General features: G+C 35.9%; 1 protein-coding gene across 1 annotated transcript in view; it reads left to right on the forward strand.

The window, feature by feature from the left end:
* The window catches only part of LOC145664075 (suppressor of lurcher protein 1-like), a 938,444-nt gene that overhangs the window by 760,234 nt on the left and 151,397 nt on the right, over positions 1-26,813 (forward strand). Inside the window, exon 7 of the mRNA XM_081730414.1 lies at positions 4,217-4,276. Within this exon, the coding sequence (XP_081586540.1) occupies positions 4,217-4,276 (60 nt within the window). The remainder of the gene's footprint in view (positions 1-4,216; positions 4,277-26,813) is intronic.

The raw sequence follows: 26,813 nt of genomic DNA on the forward strand, positions 1-26,813 counted from the left end.
TTCACTATTTCGCAGAAAACTTTTACACTAGTGGAAACAGATTTTAGAAAATAAAGTAGGAAGTTATGGATCTTGCCGAACTTGGTAGACAAGAAGCTGGCGGTAAGTAATAGTGATTCCAATGTCGCCCGTGGGATATTCTGAACATGTTATATAGTATGTTGAAAGAAATAGGTAGAGAAGACATTGCAACATCGTTGCTCTCTTACGTGCTAACGGCATTTAAAAGGAACTTGAAGTTCCGCCTTCAAACGCTATAAACGATGTACCTTAACATCGCAATGAGCACTGTAGCCTCTGTTGATATAATAAATAACCCACCTCTTTGCGATCCATGAACTGAAACCTTCAAACTAATATCAGCATGCTCTCTACAGACACACATTCTGTGGTAAAAATTTTCTTTCAAAGCAGGCAATTTATGGAATGTTCTTAAATTGCGTTACGACCATCGTTTTTAAATGAGAAATTTCCTACTACATTTAAAAAAGCCATTGGAATTATTTGAATAGGAGCTCTGAAAATAAGAATAAGAATGTAGTAGGCAAACAATTCATCATTCAGGGTCATTTAAAAAGAAATAGTTGAGAGCAGTGGCGTATTTACGATTTTGTTTCGGGAGGGGCTTTGCTAACTTTCGGGGGGGGGCTTTGCCTGGAAATGTGAAAATTCTGCGAGATGTTTCATTTACTTTACTATACTAAGTAAGATTTCGGGGGGGCTTAAGCCCGGAAACCACCCCCTAAATACGCCACTGGTTGAGAGTGTCAATCACATACAAAAACAAAGGAGAAACTGGAAGTTGTATACGGGAAATTCGAAATTTCATTTAATAGCTTTCTGTATTTAATATTAAGTATTGTATATAAGTAGATATATTTTTTTAAAAAAAAGTATAGACTCTGTGTTTAAGAAGGGCGGTCTCCAACTAAAATTTTAAAATAATAGCTACACAAGTTGCTGTATTTTTTATAATATATTAGTACATGTGTGAAATGAAATTGGTGTTCTCGATTGCAGTTATTCTAAAACAAATAAACTGCTTGTAATCTACTGGGGCTCGGAGGCTGAAAACCTAAAAATTGCCTAAAAAGAACCTATAAAAAGGTCTAAAAATATCTAGAAAAGGACCTAAAAACTGAAAAAAAAGAACATAAAAATAAGATCCAATTTAACGAGAATTACATTTTTAATTAATACAATGCTCAAGAAATGCAAGCTTCTGGTAGGTTAACGGTCTGTTCTTCCACAATCTGAACTACAATCTAAAATAAGAAACCTTCCCCACCCTCACCCCTCTTCATGGAGGACATTGTTACACCTCGGGGCCGCGGTGGCTCAGTGGTAGAGCGTTCACCTCTGGTGCTTAGGGTCCCTGGTTCGATCCCAACCCCCGTCAAGTGAACTTTGTGGTGGACAAACGCCGTGTGCGTGGGTTTTCTCGGGGTTCTCCCGTTTCCTCTCACTATCTTCATTCCACCATTTCATTCATTACTCATCATCGCCGTCTCCTTTGGCCTAACCGGCGTAACCGCGGGAAGTAAAACTCAAAGATTTCATTTCATTTCATTTCACATTGTTACACCTCCTTATCTGACTTGTGATTGCTGCAGATCTGGTCTTATCAGTATAATCTTTAAAGAATGTCTTATCTTTTGAATTTTCTTTACTGAAGAAAAGATTCGAGAAGTGGTGGTGATTTGAGTTTGTAAATTTATTGTCGAAAGATGAAGTGCCAAAAAAATCGTTAAGACCTAGGAAAAGCTTTAAAAAGACCAATAAGCAAAAAACAACGCCGAAAAAAGACAGAAAAGGACAAATAAAATTCACCATTTTTTGGCCTACAATGACCCAAAATGAACATATGTTATGTTAAGCCTCGTGTTTGAACACTCATAAAAGAGAGGAGTTTTCCTCAATTTCCGGGCCTTACTAATTACATCGTGCTTTGAGACGCGCAACTGACTTATCATTTCGTTCACAGGAATATCGCCTATTTCTTGCCTACTTTGAGTTGTCTTACAATGTGTCTCCTACAGATGATGGGTTCCAATTATTGTAAAAGTTCTACAGTTCACACATGGGTTTCTAGGATCTTACTTTTGGTATTAATCCCTTGAATTAGTAAACAACTAATTCTAGAGATAATTATTCTCAAGAGATCTTCGACAATATCAGTTCTATTACTGTAACCTGATTTTATGGCCTGTTCAATTGTCTACTGCGGATAATGATACAATATTCTAATAGTGAAAAAGAAAACAGTATATAAAAAGACATTACCAAATGTTAAAGAGATAATTTAAAAAGTAACTCACAAAGGGTAAAGCGAGGTATTTTATCTACCTATTTTCATTACATTAAAACTACACTAACTTTCAGATTTGGAATCACTCACTTTATAGAGGAGCATTTACCAAACGTCAGTTCTTACAAATTGATCAATTAATTATATCAAATTCTGAATTATGATTAGAACTACTGTTGGAAGAGAAGAATAAGGTAGTTAGATTTGAAATCGCAGGCACCACACGGAGGAATAACTACTTTAAACCAGTTTCTTTCATGGAGTTTAACCCAGTTGCCGTTCTCTACGATCAAATACACAAAAAATTCATTTTTGACACGTTTACGCACGTTTTTTTTTCAACTATGCAAAGATGTTCATAACACAGAAACACGCTTATTTGGTTTATTTCAGTATTGTCAAATTTCATCCGACAAGATGTGTTGTCAAATACATTTTGACATCTTGCGATCAGAACTTACAGGGAACCCTGTTTTTCGAACGTTGGCCTACTAAAATAGCTACATGTGGATGAGATGCCCGCGCGTAGAGTACGGTTTAAAAAGGCGGAAAAACTTTTACTAAATATTTAAAAGGTAGAAATGTTTATTAACTCACCTATCAAATATCTTGGAGCTTGATATATAGGCTAAGAATGTATATCAATCATTTTTGTTACATTTCTAGTTTGTGTTTTGTGTGTGTGTGTGTGTGTGTGTGTGTGTGTGTGTGTGTTCTGTAGTCTCTTGATGTGTGAGGGTCATACATTATTCACTCCCTTATGCTCTTGCAAAAAGCTGTCAAATCAAGATAAAATGTGATGTCTCGCACACGTCAAATTTCAGAAAAATAATGCAACGGAAGTAGCAAAGAATGGAGAGAATATTTTTTAAAAAAAGCAGAGGGGATAATGGAAAGTGAAAGAAAAGGAGTTAAATCACACGAAATCGATATCAATAATTGAATAGAATTCACCAAGTAAAAAAAAAAAAAATGGGAAAATTCTCACTGATCTCTTATGGGCAGATACATTATTCTCATGGGTGATAAAAAGAGAGCTAAACTATGAAGTAGTGTCTTCTTGGGATCTTTCACCTGTCTATAGTCTGCCAAACAAATTTCACATAGACAACCAAGTTTACAGTTTTTGCTTCATCTTTAAAATTCAAAATTCTCGAACATAATTTATTGTTTCGGATCAGTGACCCGACTTTTGTTTAATAGTGTTACTAAAGTGAATCAATGTGGAGAAACAACGACATTGTTCCAACATTGACTTTTGTAAACCTGCCTATTATCTGTTTCGCCTTACATCTAAACCACGATAAACGAAGCCACGTTTACCTAAAGCACTCTAAGTTACTGTTGAGTTAACGACTCTTGTACCCTCCCTCCAAAAAAAATAGTCTACCACTTTTAATTATTACTTTTATTATGAAACAACCATACAAAATTATGAAATTATTATAAATGACCAAAATATGATACAGTTTATCTAATAATATTACAATCGGCATTTAACCATGCGTATTCAACTGTGTAGGTGTTTTTTTCTACAGGACACACCACGTCTATAATTTACTCCTCCCAGTGCAAGAGCGGGAGTAATGCATTTCTAGCCAATCATTTTGTAGTTGCTTCTCTTGAAAGAGTACGGATATTTTTGTTTATCTCCATTTAGAGGTAAGGCTGAACAAATAATAGTTTATTTGCCTCATATGATATGGAAAACATGATCACAGACTGAATTATTGCATCACTGAAGACCCATCCTCTCAGTCGTCAATTTATCTGTAGCAGTTCACTTTTCGTGGCCAATCTTAATTGAAATGGCGAATCAAACACACGGACTTAATTACATTTTTTTCATGTCGCAGATAAGGTGTAAAAATAACTTTTTAGTTATATTTCTTTACTGTTTCTTTTCAGATTCCGAGAAAGAATTCGGATAGTATTTGAAGAAGTGACCTTACAAAAGGGAGACCTGAGGTAAGCTATGATTTTTAAAATGTTTCAACAAGAAAAATATTAAATTAATATCTACCTAGGTATTAATATCTCATAAGTAGGAAAAATTTGCCTTATATCACAAGAACGTAACTAAAAATAACTATAGAAGTAAATAAATATTCATGGCAGCTGTATGTATATTTGTTATGTGCAGATATATTGTTTTCATGGACGACCCAAAAGATAACTAAACTATGAAACAGTGTCTTCTTGACATCTTACGCCTGTCTATAGTCTGTGAAAAAATCAAATAAACAACCAAGTTAAGTTTTTTTTCTTACTTCTTCTAGAAAATTTTCGAACACAATTTGAAACCTGCCTGAAACGTAAAATGTCGGATGACACAAAAGTCAAATTTAGAGGATTAAGGTCAGTAGTCTTTTTCCGACATTATACATCTAAATCTTGAAAGGTCAACAGGCATTATACTGCTTTGTATTTCTTGAATTATTGGTAGGTGGACTACGAACTTTTTACCACTGTTTGGGTTTCAGATATGAACTTCTCCAATTTTTCACCAAAAGTAGGCAACCGACATTTTATATCTCAAGCAGATCTCTCTCTCTCTCTCTCTCTCTCTCTATATATATATATATATATATATATATATATATATATATATAGAGAGAGAGAGAGAGAGAGAGAGAGAGAGAGAGAGAGCGAGCGAGCGAGCGAGAGAGAGAGAGAGAGGGACAGGCCCAAAAGTAACGGTAAAAAATGAAACAACAGATTCCTGGCACCAAAACAAGCAAGTTTTTATGACATATGGTCCGGAAATTGACAGAGGCGGAGACAGGAGATAGACAATTCCGAAAGTTCATTTTTTACCATTACTTTTGGGACACCCTCTATATATTGTGCCGTGGTGGGAATATCAGTTAATAGCTCAGTTTATGATTACTAAATGCTAAACTAAGGGATATAAAATATGCGGATGAAAACTGATGTCCTACACGGAACTTAATTACAAAGGGTTACTATTAATATAAATAAAATTCAAATGTTTCAATTTTTTTTTTTAAAAAAGTGATTAATTGGAAAGGTAAGGTGAAGAGAGAAAGGTTTAGATTATAAAACAAAGGGGAAGAGCACTAGCCTGAATGATCCCTGGTGACTGGCGTCGTCTTCATCCTCTGGAATGATAAATGTATCTTTCCGATGTCTTGTCCCTGGAGGAAACTGGAGAAACTGGAGCTAGCTGACAACTGGAACCTAATTCTGTCAAGCGGTTAGGGTCATTGAATCAAATCTTCATGCTGCTAGGGCCATAAATGTAGTTCTTCAAGTCTGCTCAATCAGTTGGGTGTCTTGCCAAAGAGTTTATGCGGCGATGAACCTTCAGAATGATATTCAAAAGAACATGAAGCTAAACGTCTCCAATGGAATGGTCTCTTCTGCACTCGATATGATCCTCTTCAAATCTTCATGATGAATACAGAAAGCGACGAACCCTTGTGTTCAACGAACTAGGAAACATCAGCCTAGGCGAAGGGGAGTGCACAAAAGCAGGAAGGGGAAACTAGTCTTGTTTATTAGCAGCTTTGGCAATGAAGAAATACATGCTTATTTAAGCTGTCTGTGAATGTACATCAAGATGAAAAGTTTTGTCTTCATTAAACTTGTGATTTCAATCAGAAGTACACACGACTATGAGTTACTTCACTATATATATATATATATATATATATATATATATATATACAGATGGTGATCAGAAAAATGGAAACACCTGTAGTTTACAACACGTCAGATATACGGGTTGGCAGTGGTGTCGTGGCGCCCGCAGCGCCGGACCGCTGGTGGTGGTGTGTTAGGTCGGTCTCCATACTACGTCAGGCGCAGTGGAACACCACTGTCCAGTGGCTGCAGCAGACGGAGGTAATGTAAAATGGGAGACCTCTCAGATTTTCAAAGAGGGCAAATTGTTGGTGCGCGGTTATGTGGAGTGAGTGTGACGGCAGTGGCTACTGTGTTAGGTATGTCGCGTGGGACAGTGTCGAAGGTGATGACGGCCTACACAACACACGGGAAAACCACATCGGGGAAGTGGAACAGTGGAGGGAAGAAAATCATGAGTGACAGGTCATGCCGTGTATTAAAGCGCATTGTCACGCAGAAACTACGTGCTACTGCGGAGCAAGTGACGGAGGAACTCAATCAGCACCTCCTCCACCCTGTTTCGACAATCACAGTCCGCCGCTAATTACATGACATGAACTTACGGGGTCGTGTTGCACGGACCAAACCGCTCATCAGGGACCATAACGCTTTCGCACGCCGCAAATGGTGCCGCGACCATGCAACTTAGACCGTTGAGGACTGGAAACGCGTGATATGGTCGGATGAGTCATCCTTCACCCTACTCCCAATCACGGACCGTGTTTGTGTGTGGAGAACGCCCAAAGAAGCTTATAATCTGCAGCATCTCCGCCCAAGTGTGAAATATGGCGGCGGCTCGGTAATGCTGTGGGCCGCCATATCATGGTTTTCATTGGGTCCTGTGGTCACACTTAGCGGACGAATCACTGCCAACGATTATGTCGCAATTTTAGGAGACCACTTGCATCCTATGGTCCGGATGTTGTTCCCCGACAATGACGCCATGTTCCAGGATGATAATGCACCCATTCACACAGCTGGCATTGTTGCAGCGTGGTTTGCGGAACATCGGGATGAAGTCCAACACCTTCCCTGGCCCGCCTAATCCCCAGATCTCAAAATAATTGAACATCTGTGGTCCGTCTTGGAAACACGACTCCGGCGACGATTTCCATCTCCACCCTCTCTCACAGAAGCGGCCAATGCCCTGCACGAGGAATGGTGTAAAATTCCACTTGCTACCATTCACGACCTCTATGCATCCATCCCACGTCGCGTCAAGGCTGTTCTGAAGGCGAAAGGTGGCCCGACACCATATTAATCTGGTAAGTTGTAATTTCGTTCAGGTGTTTCCATTTTTCTGATCACCATCTGTATATATATATATATATATATATATATATATATATATAAAGATAAAATATTTGTAAGCGAACTATAATTGTGAAACGCGTCAAGTAACTATTAGAATGAGCCATGATTTCCTTTGCATTGTACGTACATAAGACAATAGTTTTTAGGAATTGTGCGATTGTCATTTTTCTTATCGATTTTCGTTTTGTGAACTGAGAGTGAAGTTCAACAGTATTAAAATAAATCTTTCAATGTAACTAAATTTTCGTCTTATTCGTCAATTCTATTTCTCAATATTCTTAACTGTCTTCTCTACTTCCCCATTTATTTACAAAGGTGATAAATTGGATAGAGAAAAGTTTGTGTTCCTTAGAAGTCATTGTTTGGTGTCTACTGGATCACGTTATTTTTTGGTGACTGGTGATAAGTGATACTAATTTGTCATTTTTTTTTTACTATTTTCTAAGTATGTCAGTTATAGGTACAGCTCAAACAATATAAAAGGGATTCTTAGCCTTCTTAAATACAGGGTGTTTCAAAGTGAATATCGAGATTTTAAGACTTTGTAGTATTTATTACAATTAACTCACAATTATAGGTGATACATCAAATTTAAAAAAATCAAATAGTTTTGTACGTACGCATGTGAATGCACTCTTTCCTCTGTCTTCCGTTAGAAAACGCTAGTAACAAAGATTGTGACTAGTGAGCAAACTGTTTCTTGTGTTTTACATGTTGCAAACACTGAATCTATAGTTACAGCATGTGCAAGGTAATCAGTTCCAATTATCAAAGTTGTAAGAGAAGGAGACAATGTTTGTACTTCACGCTCAAATACATAGAAAAGTTAACACTGTTTTTTATAGCATAGGAGTAACTAACGATACGCTTATGTACGCTCATGTTCAAATTGATTGTCGCATATCTATAACTGTTCATGTAAGAATATAATTGGAGAATGATTTTGCAAGGGGAAAAAGTTTCAATAACCAAAGTTGTAAGAGAAGGAGACAATGTTTGTACTTCACGCTCAAATACATAGAAGAGTTAACACAGTTTTTTATAGGATAGGAGTAACTAACGATACGCTTATGTACGCTCATGTTCAGATTGATTGTTGCATATCTATAACTGTTCTTGTAAGAATATAATTTGATAATGATTTTGTGGGGTACTTTTAACCCAATATTATGTGTATTATCGGGAAATGTATATTTGTGGTAAATTTCATAGGAAAAGAATTATAAATACGAAAATTAGAGCGAATAAAACAAAATGTTGCTAAATGGACAAGAAGGTTTAATTTACGTTTTATTGTTCTTATTTACTGCTCTTTTGACATGAAATTTGCCACATACATGTCTTTGCCGATTATACACATACTAATATTATAAGAAATACCGGGAGAATTCGTTATCAAATTATATTTCTACAACAACATATTTATAGACATGCGACAATAATTTTGGACATAAGTGTACAGGAAAAGTTAATACTGTTTTCTACATTGTGTTATTAACGATATATTTAAGTATATGGAAAAGTTAACACTGTTTTACATTATAAGAGTTATTACCGACGCGTTTAAGCATTATGAAAAAGTTAATACTGTTTTCTATTATAAGAATTATTAACGATACGCTTAAGTAGATGGAAAAGCTAATACTATTTTTGGGTCAAAAGACGCAATATACTTTTCAATCAAAAATTTTCTAGTAATCCTTACATCTGGAGAACTAACTACCTATAATGTAATCAAACCCAAACTATCACTTAACTTAGAATGATGTGATTATTCCGTAGAAAATATGAAAACTTGGTTTAGGGGCCGTTTAAATATTTTGTAGCCCCTGATCCAAAAGCTAATTCTATATTGGCCAAGATCACAATTTTTTGATCCATTACTTGAATCATTCCTAAAATTCTTGTTTACTTTATATGAATTATTAATGATACGCTTAAGTATATGGAAAAATAAACACTGGTTTTTACAATGTATAAGTTATTTATAATATTTAAAAATAAATCTTTTGGGTTCTGAAAGGATAGGTGAAAAATGTCCAAAATGACCAAATATAAACTTGATTCCCTTGCACACTGAACGTGCCATACATATACAATGTAAAAAATTGCTCTTTGAAAGCAAATAATATAGCTACTTTCATGTTAGTTATTTGTCAAAGTCGACAACTGATTTTATTACGTTCATTAATAATACTTAACTTATAAATACCTTATACTCTACCAATGACTCTCATGCGTGTTTCTGCACAGCAATTTGTTATCATTTAAGTTAGGTCGGGGCTCGGGGAGGAGGGAAGAAGGAAGAAGTAATGAATTTTCCGCTCCCTAGAGAAGTTTCCAGTGCATAACTTCATCGTGGGAGTTTATTAAGTTTTAACTTTATTAATTTAAAGCCTTCCAGAAACTTTAGTCTTTAACGAAAAAGACGACACACAGAGAGTCTTTAAACTGCAAAAGGTTTGCTACTTGGTGATAAAATAACACGTAAATTACCTTCACGAATATTCTAGTTATTCTCTCTCTCTGTCTCATTCATAAGAAGAAGCAAAAGACTGACAAATCTTGTTCAGGTGGATGAGTACCTCTCTCTGTCTCTTCCTCTCTCTCTTCAGTTATGGCGTAACAACACTTCGTCCGTTGAATTCAAGAAACTGCATCATTGTGTATGACAATTGCGTCCTGCACTTGTCTGTGGCTGTCTGTATGGACGTGTGTATGTGTGTGTGTATGAGTAGATGTGTTAGTGCGTGTACAATTTAATAATTTCAACCAGTTACTTAGCAATGAGAAAGTTTAACTCTCCCTCTTGCAAACTGTTTGTGAAGTCAAGTTTGTGCTTCAGAGTTGTTCATTTGAACTCTCCAAAGACAGAACAATGAATCAACGAAATTGTTGTTTTTGACTTAAAGTTCTGCTTAAAATACATGTGTGATGGCTTAATCGAAGAACTCCAAATCCTTATTTAAGATATATATATTATATAGGGTGGCAAAAAATTAGGTATACAGTCCCGTACTGATCAACTCATTGCTTTCTATATCATTTCTTACTGTTATCCATCCTATAGACTTAGTTTCTTTATTATTTGTTCCTAATTGGTTTTTACTTATATCTTAAGCTTGGAAGAGCCGAAGCAAATAAACCCATAAACTAGAATGTTATACTTGATCAATGCAGGGTGTATACCTACTTTTGGCCACATATATATATATATATATATATATATATATATATATATATATATATATATATATATATATAGTGGAAAACGGGTAATTGAACTAGCTTGCTAGTTGATATGACTTTTTTGCAGAAGATCAAACGAAAATCAACAAGATGTTAGGAATTTTGAATAAAAGTGTATCGTCAAAAGAAGAATTTTGAAGAATATGCGATAGACAAAAACCGAACTTTTTAGGAGCTTTTCAACATATCACTGGTCAACATATCACAAATTCCATTGTAGCTTTTGTCAGTTTCTTTGAGTAGGAGAGACGATACAAAGCAATACTGATTAGCAGGAAAGGAATTGTGTCAACTATAGAAATGGAAGGGAAGAAGGTAAAATGTATCAGTTGATAGTAATAGTAATGAAGGTCTGAGATTGGATAGGAAAGAGAAGAATATAGTGATGGTGTAAGATGACTATAGAAAGAAAAACCTTTTTGTGGATAGTTGAAAAAGTTAGAAGAAAGTCTGATCAGATGTTTGTGTAATATTGTACCTAATCAAGTAAAAATATGAACGTTACAAAAAGTTCTATGAAAAATTACTGGAAGTGTTCGAAAATTAGGTCTTTAGCTGGAATATAAAAGAAAATGATATGTTTATCAAGGGTAGGAGAGAGTCGGAAAATACAATTAAAAGAGGGAAACTAAAAGGAAACTTGTCAGCACATTGAGAAGATACCTAATTAATGGTGAAGGAACAGACGTATGGCAGGATGTACAAATAAAGTGTAAAAATAAAATTGCAATTCATAAAAGATATTAGATGACATCTCCTACTGAGGAAGATCATACTTTATAGGTTCTTTTAAATTTCTAAATGATGATCAACCACTGATTACAGAATAAATATGTGATATTCGTAAATGATAATAACATAATTACTTTCTCTATTTAAAACCGTTTCAATGATTACATCTTGAACAATCAGCATATTCTGTGAAATTCAAAGACATTAATATCCACCAAGTTTTAACTTATCACTTGCTATTTTTTATTACATTAAAGTAGGAAAAAGGTAGCAAAAAGAGCAAGTGATCAATTGAGTTCACACACAATCGAAACTAGTAAATTTCAAATTCTTTAGAGGACTTTTCTTGAAACAAGAAGTCGAAGAAAGAAGCAAACTTGTTAGAAATGTGGAGCTGGTTCGCCTTAAAGAAGGCTTGGATCGTTCCCCAAATATTTTACATTTGTCGTATTCTTGACTTGCTTTGCAAAAGATGTCTCTTCTTTGCCTGTATAAATACGTATTCCTCGCATCGAGTTTTATTTTTTATTATTTTTTAAAAAAGCATCTCTACTCTTTGTTTTAAATAAGATGACTGTCTAAATCTTGCCAAAGCTTACTGTCACTCACAAGAATTCTCCATAATAATGTAAAGTATTTTCATTGTGTGAAATGCTGTTATTCTGATAGTCACTATAATTACGTAGACTGAAAATGAAGCATAGTTAAAGGAATGACATTGCTGAAGTCATCATTACTTTGTCTCTAATACATAGGTCTTGTTCAAGATTTAAAGTCACCATCACTTTGTTTCTAATACTTAGCCATTGTTCGAAATTTAAAGTCACCATTACTTTGTCTCTAATACTTAGCCATTGTTCAAGGTTTGTCATCATCACTTTGTCCCTAATACTAATACTGTTCAAGATTTAAAGTAATCACTTTGTCTTTAATACTTATCCATTGTTCAAGATTTAGTCATCACCACTTTGTCTCTAATATTTAGCCATTACTGTATTCAAGATTTGTCATCATCACTTTGTCCCTAATGCTTAGCCACTGTTCAAGATTTGTCATCATCACTTTGTCTCTAATACTTAGCCATTGTTCAAAGTTTAAAGTCATCATCACTTTGTCTCTAATACTTAGCCATTGTTCAAGATGTATTCAAATCAATATCTACTCTGTAGAATTAGATTAACTAATGATGTCATTCATTGTAAAAGAGAGTGAGATATTCCCTTGGTTTGTTGTTGTTTAAGATAAAGATACTCTTAACCGAAATCCACACCAGTCAATAGAAGAAAATCAATGCAAAGTTTCATGAAAATCGCATATGTTCACGAAACTTATACGTTACTATTTTGGTCAAGCCGTATGTAATGCACCCTCTTGCACAAGATTGATTTCAATCCAAAGCAATAGATTGGGACGCTTTAAAGAAAGCACACACAACGGCTTTAACGAAAACGAGTTATTTCCAGGATATTTATCTCTAACATTTTGATTCAAAGGGAAGGTTAATTCTTCCACTAATTTATAAAGTTCGTAAAAATTTATATTAAATTTATCGTGAAATGTGTATGTTTCTCAAATGAAGATACGTAATTTCTCCTGCTTATTCTTTACCGAATTTAAGTTCAAGTAACATGAATGATTATGTGGCTTCAAACAAAATATATATATATATATAATATGCTACTTTGAATCTAAATCGAATGATTTTATGAAGTTTATTGTGTAAAAAATATTCTCCTATTTTAATTCACAGATACTTCCAAGTTCGAGGTTTTTTTTAAAAAAAAATATTTTTACTCCTTTGTAATAAATTGAATTCAACCCTAACCAACAGGAACGATTCGGAGTCATCAGGGACAATTAACTTCATGTTACACCATAATCCAGTACTTTTTAGAAATGATGTTGTGTGAACACGATACAGTAGAGCATCAATTCCGAGCTAATGTGGACCGGACTAACGTCGGATAATTGCTGCTCGTATAATACAGACTTTCTGCAAGATGAAGGGCTGCATCGTATTTTGATTTGATTTGATTATGAGTTTAGCGTCCCGTTCAGCATCGAGACTATATGAGACATGGACCTACAACTTAATGTGGGATCCGAACGACATGAACTCCCGCCGAGAATCGAACACAGGTCTCCCACGCCAAAGGCGCATACACTAACCAGTCCGTACTATGCGTACAGTAGTAAAGGAGTAAGACAAATAGGAATTCCCTCCCTGAGTTCAATACTTTTAAATAAATTGTATACTAATATACTAATAAAAAACGTGGAACTACTGTGGACAGTCTTGCCTCCCTTGGAAAATGTGAAATGACCGTATTGGAATGATATTCAGTATATTACAGTATAATAAATACTTCTGTAGGCCTATATTAATGGCTATATGGCATGTTCAATCGTTAAATTGTAGATTGAAGCATAAAACAATAAACTACAGAAAATTTTAAAAAGTAAGAAAATCACAGTATATTTCAAAGGTACATCATAAGACAATCCTGAAGTTTCCAAGATGATCATTGAGAGCTGTACACATAGTTGCGCAGATGCTCCTGTGTTACGACCAGGACTGAAGGTTTATAAGGGAGAAAAACTAGAAAAGGAATGACTAGATTTTACGAATATGGCAGTGACAGTGGCTCGGCAACAGTGCGTGTTAGAGCTTCATGGCAGTGATCTGGGGTCGGGCGTTCGTATCTTGTCCCTTTCTTATCAACTTTTTTTTTCTTACTTTTGTTAATTTATACCAAATGCCGCATCACCTCGTCTACTACTTGTACACTACCAGGGACGAATCCAGGATGGATGGATTGCTGGGCGAAGCTGTGAAAGATTTGTCAGTTTTCTTTCTCACCAGGTCTTCTGTAGCACTGATGCCTGCGCCGCTGATGGGTGCCAAGCGCCATTTAAAACGTTAGATAGCTCCGGCATTTGTTTTCTTCCCTCTTTGTTTCTTTATCTCACAATAATCTCGGTTAATTTGAAACTCGGTTAGTCGTTACTCTACTGTATTATTTTGTTACCATTAATACGTTCGGAAACTTTCAATTTGATGTTTGGTTTACCCTTTCACTCAATAATTATTGATAAAACTGATTTCAACCTGGAGCAACAGGTTATTACATCAACTTTAAAGAAACGCACGCTAAATTTAACTTAAACTGGATAATTTTTCGAAAGTTATCGTAGTGTTTAGGGATGCGCACGAGACGAGTCGAGACAAGATTTTACTGACAAAATTCGAGTCGAGACACGACTCTTCCAATAGAGAAATATACATTGTTCGAGTCGAGACATCAATTTTACAGCACATTTTAGAGACGAGACAGCCACAAATCTTGTCTCGTGCGCATCCCTAATAGTGATAATACGTAATCCATCACACAAATGCATATTAGTTCAAATGGTAGAAGCTTTTTTACGCATGTTTCAATTATTATACTAAATAGTGCATTTACAATATGATCTTTAATAGCGGATAGCAAGCAATGATAGTTTTTAAAGCAAACCAACGCTTAAGATGGACCGAAATTAGTAAGAGCTAGTTAAAATAATCCCTAAATGAGTTTCTGCTGCCACATTTTCCTGGTATTGTCTATTGGTTTCAGTGGTAGATCTAGAAGGTAAAAACTGGGGACCATCAGAACCCAGACTATGATAGGTATATCACAACTTTACTATAAACTTTCAAAAATATATTGTAATGATTTTATAGGTAGAGACTAAATGACAGTCCGGGCTTTTTCCCCTTCACCAATTTATTATTAATATTGTTAAATACAAATGTCTTTGATTACAAAGAGTAAAATGGTGTCTATCTTGTTATTGACCAGATGAGAGGGAACAGGTGTTTTGCAAGGTGCCCCTTCTCTCAAGCCAATCTCCAGGGCACCTACTGGTTCTGGTGAGTCTTGAAGGATAGCCCCCTCAGCCCAAGGCAGCCTTCGCGAGGCTTGGGTGTAGTAAGGATCTCTAGTCCAATGCGACCTCGGGTAAGGATAGGTGTACCCCTAGTCCAATGCGACCTCAGGGCAGGTGTTGGTAGTTGATCAGTTGGTCGATTGATGCCAGGTCCCGCGGTGGTCGGGCTTTTATCTGTCCTCTTCGGGTTCTTCCGTGAGGTCCGTCTTCTTTCGGCGTTCCTCGGTGTCTTTCGTGTCGGCTTCTCGTCTGTTACGCTGTTTACAATCAATAACACGTGTTGTGTTGACATGTGCTTTTGCCGTGATGTGGGGATCCTTACAATATAAATAATAGCTTAACTTTTTTGTCACTCAAAAAGCTGGAGGGTCTAAGCACCTCCGGCCCCAGGCTGAATCCACCACTGTTGGTTCAAGTTTTCCAGCACTCCAAAAACTCAGAAAAGGATATTGCTAGTTCCCATTTTCATTTTCATTTCTCGTATAGAAATCAAGTACAACTAAACATAGACCCAATAGTTCGAAATAAGCATTTTACGTTTTCCCAGAAAATTAAATGGAATCTTCAATACTCTACGGTTATGTTCTGAAATCTAAAGGAGATGAATGTTAAACATAGGAGAATGATCGCAGAAGAGTTGACGAAATAAAATATTGCAAGGAAACAGAGAAATCCTTAGAAAATGTATGGTCGCAATTCATATGGCCTGGAAAGAAATTTGAACTTCCTTCTGTGAGAAGTCAAGTGTCTTACCACTGAGCTACGGCGCTTTTTCATTTCTCAATAATGAATACTTCTATTACTGAAAACGCTATTTTTTTTTTTTTTTTTTTTTTTTGCTTCCTCGCAACTAAAAGAAACCTTTTTATATCTTTTGTATTTTTAATGATTTTCTTTTTGACTTCCCCCATTTATATAAGATAAAGAAACCTATAAATTACGGAAGTTGAAAACAAAACATATATTTTGTTCCATCCAACCGAAGGAAATTTATTACGCGTTGGAATCAATATTTAATTAAGAGCAAACTTTCCATAGTTCACGAAGAAATAAAAAGCTTGGAATAAAAGAAAATTAAGCCAAATGAAAAAGTTCCTTTAGACATTTTTTGTTATCTTTATTTTCTTCTTGAATAACAAACAACGCAGTCTAGGTTCTATTTAATTATTAAAGCAACGAAGTTTTTAATTATATCGAATTGTATTAACGGATCAAACAATTGCTTGTAACCGATAGAAGATCAACGTTAATACTAAGAAATGTTGGATATAGAGTTCAACAGTCTACGATTAAAAACAAACAAGAAGGATAATAAATGTGTATGAACGTTCAGGAAGGATTTGGTAGAGTCAGTCCGTAGGGCCAGCAATACAGGGAGGCCCATTACAAAATTCACTTTTGATGTTACTATCTTAAAATCCACTTCCCAGCTTTCATATTACAATACTTCATACTTTTTTCTAACATTGTTCTGCAGCTTAGTGCTTAGAAAGCCATTTAACTTACCGCGAACAGAGACTGAAGTAATAAACAGAAAGGTTGATTGATTGATTTTTGTTTTAACGTCCTGTTCAGTAGCGAGGCTATATGAGACGTGGACCTACTGATTAACGTGCAATCCGAACCACATGAACTCACGTTGGGGAATCGAACCCAGGCCTCCTACGGCAAAGGCGTGTACGCTACCGCAGAGCCACGAAGGAGCTCCATAAACAGAAACGATTTGACAGTATTCAATAATTCTCAGCTGAGTGTGAACTAAATTTTACTCTTTTACTTGGTAGCAATGACAGCAAAATCAAGCTGGGTATAATAATATGAAAAAAATATCTTAACCCATTGCGTATCAGTTAATTATACCTCTGTGAACAACGGTGCCGACTTTCCAAAATTTATGTGGGCGCATATCAATGGCGGAACGTGTTAGCCCCTATGGTTTCAAGGAGGCCTCGATATTTGATTGATTTATTTTTAGTTAAAATCTTTTCTGAACACTAAAGTAAAATATATCGGGACTATAAGGATAAGCTGGGGCTGCCCTAGCTCAGTCAGTAACACGGCTGACTTAAATGCAAGAGAAACAGGTTCAAACCCGGATCCAAATTAAAACTCTTGTAGGGCGCCGCTCCTACAAGATTATATGTGTGGGTGCCGGAGCACCCACATAGTCGGCACGCATGCATGTGGATTTCATGTCTTTTCCTTTTCCAGTCCAAATGTTCCATAATAATGCTTTTAACAGTAATGTGAATGATGTCCTTGCGCTTGCGCAACAACCGTGCCCTATATAACGGTCTAGACAGTATTTTAACAATAAACGAAAACCTATTATTACAGCACGCACATAGGAAAATGACGCATGGAACGCAAGGACTTAATCAGACTTCCCTTAATCCGGTCAGATAATAAAAACTTTTTTTTTAAAGAAATATATATATATGAACAAACTTTAAAAAGGGCAGTAAAAGTCAAAAAGCTAATAAAAGCGCTAGAAGAAGCAGATAATAATAGGATTTAGGATTTAGATTTCTGGGCTTTCGGCAGCAATGGCTATGTTAGTCCGTCACATATGATGGATGATGGCCCTCGGTAAGCACACTATCCGAGGAAAGGGAAGGAAGGAATCAGCCTGGGACCTATGTGGTAGGTACCACCCCGACATTTGCCTTCTGCGTATGAGCAAAACTCAGGAAAACTTCATTCAGGGTTGCTGACCTGAAAATGCTTTTTACATTTTTTCAACCTAGTGAAGCATATAATAATAATAATAATGATAATAATAATAATAATAATAATAATAATAATAATAATAATAATAATAATAATAATAATAATAATAAAGTGTTTAAAAGAAGAAAATAATTTACTAATATTATGTATAAAAAGTTTATGAAGTCGTGCCAAACCGAACAAATTATTACCTAATATAAGATTATTTCGATGCTAATTTTATGAGTCATCAATATGTTTGGCTTGGCACGACTTCAAAAAAAAAATTTTTTTTTGTTAATAATAGTAAATTAATTTTTGAATCTCTCTCCTCCTCTCTTTGCCAATGTCAACTGTCACTTGCTCACATGGCCTCAGACCAAATCTCTGACTCTTGAAACCAAGTGTAAGCGCCCTACCAATGGACAATCGTGACTGCCTATAGCTTCACTGTTAGAAAAGTGCGTATGTTTAGGCACTTCAAACAGGAAACATATACACCAATAGGAGTATATTTCCAATATTCATGCATTCTCGAGATATACAAGAAAAACATTGTTTATGAAGTAACTTTCTCCTTGGGTGAGTGGTTAGTATCGTGGGTTTCATAATAATCGAAATTTTCTTGGTTTGAAGGTTGTGAATTTTTAAATTCTCCATATGCTAATTTATTTCTCTTTCTTTGCAATCATCTAATTCTTCAAAACAAACAAATGAAAAAATCTTCACTTTAACTTGATAACTGCTAATTTGATGCTCACAGGTTCAACTGAGAATCTATGATTCTTATTATGCTTTGGAAAATCACAATTTTCCTCAGGATGTGGATGTTGTCCAATAATTTATTTCTTCAATTCAGTGGCGTAGCAGCTACCCCCGCAACCCCCGCAGTGCGGGGGGGGGCTGAGGTATACGGGGCTCCGAAGTCTTGCGATGAATAAAGATTTAAAGAAGTAGAGATTCAACCTTACTTCTGTCGGCTTTACAACTAGGACACCTTCTCTATACTTTGCGGGGGGGGGGGCAAAAGTATGCTACGCCACTGCTTCAATTTTAAGCTTGCAAACGTGAAAATGTGTCTCCCTCTGTCCCCATATTTGAATATCTCTCTCCCTCATTTATCTCTCTTTCTTTTTCTCACTGTCATCTGTTACAAACTCACATGCCCTGTATCAAACGTCCGGCTCTTGAAACCAGATATAAGCTTCTTACAATTTCCATTGTGTCTCCCTTTAGGATGTATGTTTCTTTTAGTAGGCTGCGGATATTTAGGCATTTCAAATGGGAAACAGACACAAAAGTCAGTAAAAATGTAGATTTAGTTCTGAAAATTTTGGTCTCCAAGATGCTTCTTGAACAGGGCGACCAATCACTAAAAATACATATTCTGGCAAAAGTTGAGTATGACCGGCATGTAAATAGTCATGATATCACCAGTATTAAATCATTCGGAGAACACTCGCTGAAGTGTATATTTATCCCTTGGTTGTATGCAACCTCTGTTATTTGGTTGAATTTCTGGTTATGGTATATTATGGGATAGTTTTTTCTCATTGAGTGTTGCATGAATTATTTCAGTTTTAAGAAAATTGTTGTTTTCTTATTTTTATGTGTATAAACTTTCCTTGGGAATAGGTTATTCGACATATGACCACCGGGTGTCGGGAAAATCGAATGCAGCACTATATACACACAAACATACACACATACAGATCAAACTGAAAATCTCCTTATTTAAGTCGGTTTAAAAATAATGAAAAAAAATAAAACGAAATTAAACAAATAAAAAGTTCAAGGTTTTTATATATGATTAGAAGTCAACAACTTTGCAGCAATGTAGTTCATTGCATAGTTAAGTACGCATTCGAAATACTTCCGTTTACCAAATGGAGTAAGAAGGTTAGTAACAAGTCAACTCTCACATTATTGGAATTATTTTTTTTATATTTCTGTCTAACAAATTTCTTGGAGAAGTAGTTACGGAAGTCTGGAAGCAGAACTATATCTCGCACATCTGTGGATATGTCATTGTGAATCCCATACGTTTAGACTATTTCCGTCAGTGTGCAGTAAGGAACAATTGAGAAAGAAATATTAGTGTCCGTAGCTATTTTAAAGTGTTGTGTAATAATACCTCAGTAAAAGAAAAATGAAATCGAATCGTAAATAAATAAATATGTAACATTGACCAGTGTATAAATTTAGAATCATGCGTTATACGTGTAAGAATATATTTGCATTACACTAGACATGCAATTCTGAATCAAACAGCCTGCAACGTAACATTCCTTTTGTTATTATATTTCAATCCAAAGAATTTAACATATTTTGTTGTTTTAAGACTATTGTCAAATTCGATCTAGCAGTTCGACTTTGCTTTCCGAAATCACTAAAGTTTTGTTAAGAATCGTTTGTTTGGGGTTTACAAATGACAGGTTTGAGAACTCAGGCTGTGAAAATTTACAAATTAAATGAAAATTAGAGTCTTATATAAGGTGGCCAAGAAAGTGCTGTCACTTTGTCACCCACCACATTTGAACATCGATGTCACCTAAGACGTATCCGGAAGATTATAAAAATAGTCCCCATCAGCATCAACGAACTTCTGCCAACGTCTTGAAAGGCCATGAAGTCCATAGCCGTAGAATTTGGTGCGCCGTGAAGCGAAGAAAGTATCAAGTGCATTTTGCATCTCTACTTTGGATTTGAACTGGCGTCCTCTAAAATGATTGTCCAAGAAATGGAACATATGATAATCGAACGGTGCAATGTCCGAGGAGTATGGCGGGTGCAATCATGTTTTCCATCCCAGGCGTAGAATGGTGTCCCGGGTCATCCTAGCCACGTGGGGCTTAGCGCTGTTGTGTGACAGGAGGACCCCTTTGTGATTCAAAAGTGCTGGCTTCAGAGTTTGAGATTTTCTTGAACACGGCTCCACTGTTGACAGTACACAGTTTCATTGATACTCTGACCAGCTGGTACCAGTTTCCGATGCACGATGCGGCGAGAAGTTCACTAAACACACAGTAAGATCTCTTCTGGTGCAGTGCTGTTTTGGTACAGGTTCATGGGATGCTAACCAATGATGACGGCACCGTGGAGCTTTGTACAGGACTCACTTCTCATCACATGCCAACACCCTGTCCAGAAGTGGCTCCTTTCTCAGACAAGACAGGAAAGAAACATACATGTTTCCTCGCGTTACCTTCTGGCCAGGAGTAAAATCATGTGAGACTCATCGACTCAACTTGTAGTGCTTTCTAAGTTGATGGAGGTGCTGCCGAATTGTTTCTGTCAGTTTCAAAGGTAATAAAACCTGCTTCTGAACCCATCGCGCCTGTCCTGTAAGCGTTCTAAACAAGGCAGATTCTTGCTGACTTACCCAGCGTTACTACTAGATGCAGTATAACCATATCAGTAAAGTAAAAACGTGGAGGCGAGTTCTCATCCCCTTTAGTCTAAAGTGAAGTACGAGAAACTTTCACTGCTTTACTCCTCTGTCTACTCTGTCTACCGCGTATCTACTTGTATGTGTCCTCTTGAATGTAAAAGTGATACATTAAGAGCTAAATGGTTAGGAGTAAAGAGAGGTTGGTAACCACTATCAAGTTACTACGTATGCAAGAATTGGGTAATTATAACTTCATTTCTTATATGTTCACTATACATGTCAATATTCCTTCCTAACTATTAACATTCTGACATTATGGATCATTTCCCGTTGGCCGATCTCCGCATTCATTTGCGCTCAGTACAATCACCAGGAGAATAAATCAGAGCTGTAAAACTCCCCTGCACGTCACAGCGGTTCAGACCCGAATTTGTAAGTTTAAATCTCCAGAAGAAGAAAAAACTCAAAGGTCAAACCACAATGACTATACAAAATAGGCCGTCACAGAACAAAGTCCAGCTAGAAGAATTTTTACGTTCAGATTCCATTAATACAACAATTCAACTATTATAATCATAATTTAAGACTGAAATATTCAACAAAATTATCAAATTCCAATGGTAACAATTTATTATGAACAATATCCAGTTAATACAGCAGGACTAAATAACCAACGTTCAATTCGATTACCGAAAAATTACTGAAAATACACAAAAATACTGCAATATATATTCGCTCCAAATGATATGGCAAACTCGATTATATTATTTATTTCCCGAAATTCGATAATTGAATGCAATCATAACTGAAAGTATGCAATCCCGCGAACTCAACAATTTTGCCGGTGTCTGTACAAGCCAAAAATTAAGTTAAAAACTTAACTTTTCAGATTATGCTCAAAATCGATAAACCGATTTATTTTAACTCCGAACTATGAACAACAGACAGTTTAAAGGCTTAGAAACCTCAAAATACTTTAATTTTTATACTTCTAGTAAAAACCCAAAACACGTAACTCATCGGTATCAGTAATAATATATAACAGTAAAATCCTTGAAGAAACATTAACTTTACACTTGGAAATCACTTTTGGCTATTCTTATATTAATTTCTAATGGAATCTAACCGGAAATGAGCCAGTGGATAACTGCACCACTAAATGTGTCCGAGCCGAGACAAACGCAAATTAATCACAATAAAAAATAACAAAATACGCGAGTAATAATTAATAGAAATCTTTAAGCAACCAAAATTAAACCAGAATTCGACCTCAAAGCCAACTTCAAACTGTCAACACACGTGGTCAAACTGAACGGCGAAGAAAGTCAAGTCTTGCAAGTTAACTCAAAGTTAATCAAATATTGTTAATAATGATCAAAATATGAAGTTAATTCTGTTTTTACTACTGAAAATGAGAAGAAAGGAAATGGCACTACAATAAACTACACCTTTTCTTACCGTTTCCACACCAAACTATTGGTCCACGTCTCAAGCAAGACTAGGAGCCCCATTGTCTTTCTAACATAAATCGAGTGAAACCTCAAAATTCCTTGCGATTAATAAACCGAATGTGCATATATGACCTATTAGCTATGATAAATTTACGTAGATGTAGTTAGTGAATCCCATATATATACAGGCTATTAATATGAGCCAACTGGCGACTTTTTTATTTATAAAAAATTAATTCCACGCGGTTACGATACAAGGTATACGAACTCGCTCACTTCTCGTTTCTGCTGGTCCTTTTCCAATCCCAGTGGCTTCCTCCGTCCAACTAACGTTCAACCAAGGCTACTACATAAGCAGTGTAGCCAACTAACATCTGGTCATTTTTTCAGGTTACTAAAACCCTACATTTCTATATAACTTAATACCACATCAGCATCGATACAAATGTCAATCAGTTTACTAGATGTAATATAGTCCTTTAAAATGACAATTTATTAATTTTTAAATATATAAATACATACAATTTTCCATGATTTTTACTCTTTTTTATTATATAACGTTTCTTTCATTTTACTTTTTTCCCTATTCGTCACTTCTTCCGCACATGACAGCGTAATTTAAAGGAAATTCTGTAGCAGCTCCAACGCTAGTACAGAGCCAAGACCCAGAAAGGATGGGACGGTTAGTAAAATATTCAGAGGTATTGGAAATGTATGAGTATATTAATGAACCTACGTGTACACATCTAAAAACGGCTACACCACGAAAAAAAAAAAAAGAAAAAGAAAATTGTCTTTCACCACTTCTTTAATAGCTTGAAGTTTTTCCTGTCTCCCATGTTTACTGAAAATGATTGAAGCAAAATATTACGTCACGTCAAGTTGGGGATTATTGTTCTGCAGTGTCAAGAAGTCACATACTTGACAGAAATAAACGCATATGTATAAGGAGAAAATGTTCTGCCCGAAGATAAGTTCTAGCTAACCCATTTGCCTAGCAGAACTAGTGGAGTCTCTAGGTCAATGAGTGGTGACTAGCATTTTATTTTCCCGTTTGATTGAAGAGCGTATGGAACACGGATCCTAAGAAGTTGGAACGAAGGGATATATTAAGATGGTGAAGATTAAAGCATGAAACAAACTTTATTCATGAGGTTCAAACAAATAGAACGAGGACTGTGTCTTTTGATAAAGTGGTATGTGGGTAATCAGGCGCACTACAGCGCGGGGAAATGAGTGCAGGTAGCAGATAGATTGGTATGAATGTATACAAAGAGCTGACAATACTGCAGCTGTCTCATTTGCTAACAGTATTTAAAAGGATCTCGGAGCGTTATCTTCAAATACCATCATGTTTGTCTCACGCTTTGCTAATAACTATATAATAATGATTATATTAGACACTTATTTATTTCCATCCAGCATTTAAGATTTTACGCATATTAAAAAGGTTCTCTACATATTATAAGTATCTTTAACCCTTTCGGCATCCGGGGTTTTTGGGGTATTTTTTAGACTTTCAGTCAAGCAGCTACTGCGTCGTCACTATTCATCCTAGAATCATGATCCATACCTCATTCTCTTCAGAATGGAGCTGGCTTTCAAATGGGATCACTTGCATGCTCATACAATATACCAGGAGAGGGAAAAATGATGTCAGAGGAAAAATTTAGGGGGGATTTTTTTTCACAATTTGGGCCCCTCTGGAACGGCCCTGTGTGAGCGTAGGGATCTCCAAAAAAATCTGATAAATAGTACTTGGAATACTGAATGTGTGTGCCAAATTTTAAGTTTCTATTTTGAATACTAAGGGCGGGAGAAAGTTTTATCAAGAATTCCCACAATGCCCCAAATTACCGCAAAACACCATGATCTCAGGTAAAAAACTTCCTGAGACATCTCTATTTATCCTAGGACTATAAACCGCCAATCATTCGCTTCAGAATAGAACTGCCTTTCAGGCGGTACCATTCACATGTCTTCATCATGTATCTAAGGCGGGAAAATCCCGAAAAAGGGATTTTTTGGTCTAAATATCCCTTTTTTCAACATTTAGCCCCTCTGGATCCCCCCTGTTTTAACGCAGAAATCAATAAAATCTGGTAAATACTACTCGGTGAACTGAATGTTTGTGCAGAATTTCAATCTTCTACGTGCAAAAATAAGCCCGCCAAAAAATAATGAACATAGGCTTAATAAAAGAAAATATATTTTCGAATTTTGACGTCATCTCCTCCTATGTTTCGACGCAGGAAAATGTGAAACCATACGTAAGGTCTTCTACAATGCCTCTGGACTTGGAAAACAAAAATAAAAGAACAGACGAAAAAGCTCAAATAGGAGAGTTATAACGCAATGTACCATGAAACATCCGTATGGTACAAATTGTACCATCGGATCTCCAAAGGGTTTTAAAAGTAGTTGGGAAAGCCAGAGTAAGTCTAAAAATAGTTAATTTGTTATGTTAACAAAATATGAATTTCAGCAATTAGAAAATGAATCTCCCTTAGAAAGGATTGGAATGTCCTGTGGTATATTGAAAATTATAGCCCAATAAAGTACGTCTTCATTCAAAGTCTTTTCTACGATTTAAACATAAATAAAGTCTGACAAAAGCAAACACTTATTATTATTTATCTGTGTTACAGGTTTACTAATATATCATTACCTTTATCAGACCTATTATCTATGATAAATTTACGTAGATGTAGTTAGTGAATCCCGTATAGATTTAGATATAGATATAAATAATGTATTTGTGTTAGATTGAGACATAGATAATGTGTTTGATATTCATATAGCAGTACTGTCATTTGGGCCTACAGGAAGACAATTCCCTTTTTCCTTAGTTTGAGATATGGACATATCTTAATCAATAATATACTACTGAAACGTATGAAATCTGGTTACATTGGAGAGTTTTCTCTCCCTCGCGAGAAAAACTTTAAATAGTGTTACTGATATATAGATAATATATCTGAGGTGCCTAGTTATCAAAAGCCACAAAATCCATTTTATACCGAAATTGAGTTTTATATCTCTTGTTATATGTTTGATCCTAAGGGAATTTTATATAAACATAATTTTGTTTAAAAGTTTAATATTTCATACTTAAAAACTAGTTCAAATATGGGACTTTGTATGCTTGTATATGGTGCATCACTGCACGTTTTGTGAGATTACTCGAAGCGAAATGAATGTGGCGGATTTTGATACTAGACGCCTCATTTGTTGGAAGTAATAATACGAGGGTGTATCAGAATGTTTGTACAATCACCTAGAAGAAACCAACACAGGAAAACTCTGACAGCATGATGGTATTAGTCCTTTTCTACGTAGTCATCGTGCTTAGCGACATATTTTTGCCAATAGTTCTTCACTTTCCGCAAGCCCGTTTTGTAAAAGTCTCCAGTTTGCTTTGAAGCCATAGTTCAACCTCAGAAATGACGTCATTCCTATTGTCAAAATAGCGTCCTTTGAGTCGATTCTTAATTTCTGAGAAGAGAAATAAGTTACTTGGTGCTAGGTGTGGTGAGTATTGGAGTGGAGCAAGATTTCATATTCTAATTCCATTGCCTTCATCATGGATACAAGAACGAAGCGAGCTGGTGCATCGTCTGCCAACAGCAGCACCCCTTTTCTGACCAATCCACGACGTTTCTTCTTCAGTTACGGGAGTCAGGACATGGGAATAATAGGTATTAGCAACAGTTTGCCTCTGTGGTAAGTAATCTGTCATGATAACTCCTTTTCAGTCCCAGACAACGGAAAGCATCACTCTTGCGACAAATTTCTGGACTCGTACCTTTTAAGGGGTGGGGGAGGAGGAGTATTCCCATTCTTTGCTCATTTTCTTTGTTTCTTGGTCATAAAGATAAATCCAATTTCCATGCATTGTCAGTACTCTGCCGAAAGAGTTCTCTTTATCCACCTCACAGCTATGCAACATTTCCGTTGAAGCGTCCTCGCGATTTCTCTTCTGGAAAGGTGTGAGCAGTCGTAATACACATCGTGCTGACACGTACCAAGCAGACCCGTACTCATACCTATTGTACACACAAGGCTTTCAATGGTTATCCTATCT

Source organism: Thermobia domestica, chromosome 11, assembly GCF_964235325.1.
Source record: "Thermobia domestica chromosome 11, izTheDome1.hap1.1, whole genome shotgun sequence".
NCBI classification, from domain to species: domain Eukaryota; kingdom Metazoa; phylum Arthropoda; class Insecta; order Zygentoma; family Lepismatidae; genus Thermobia; species Thermobia domestica.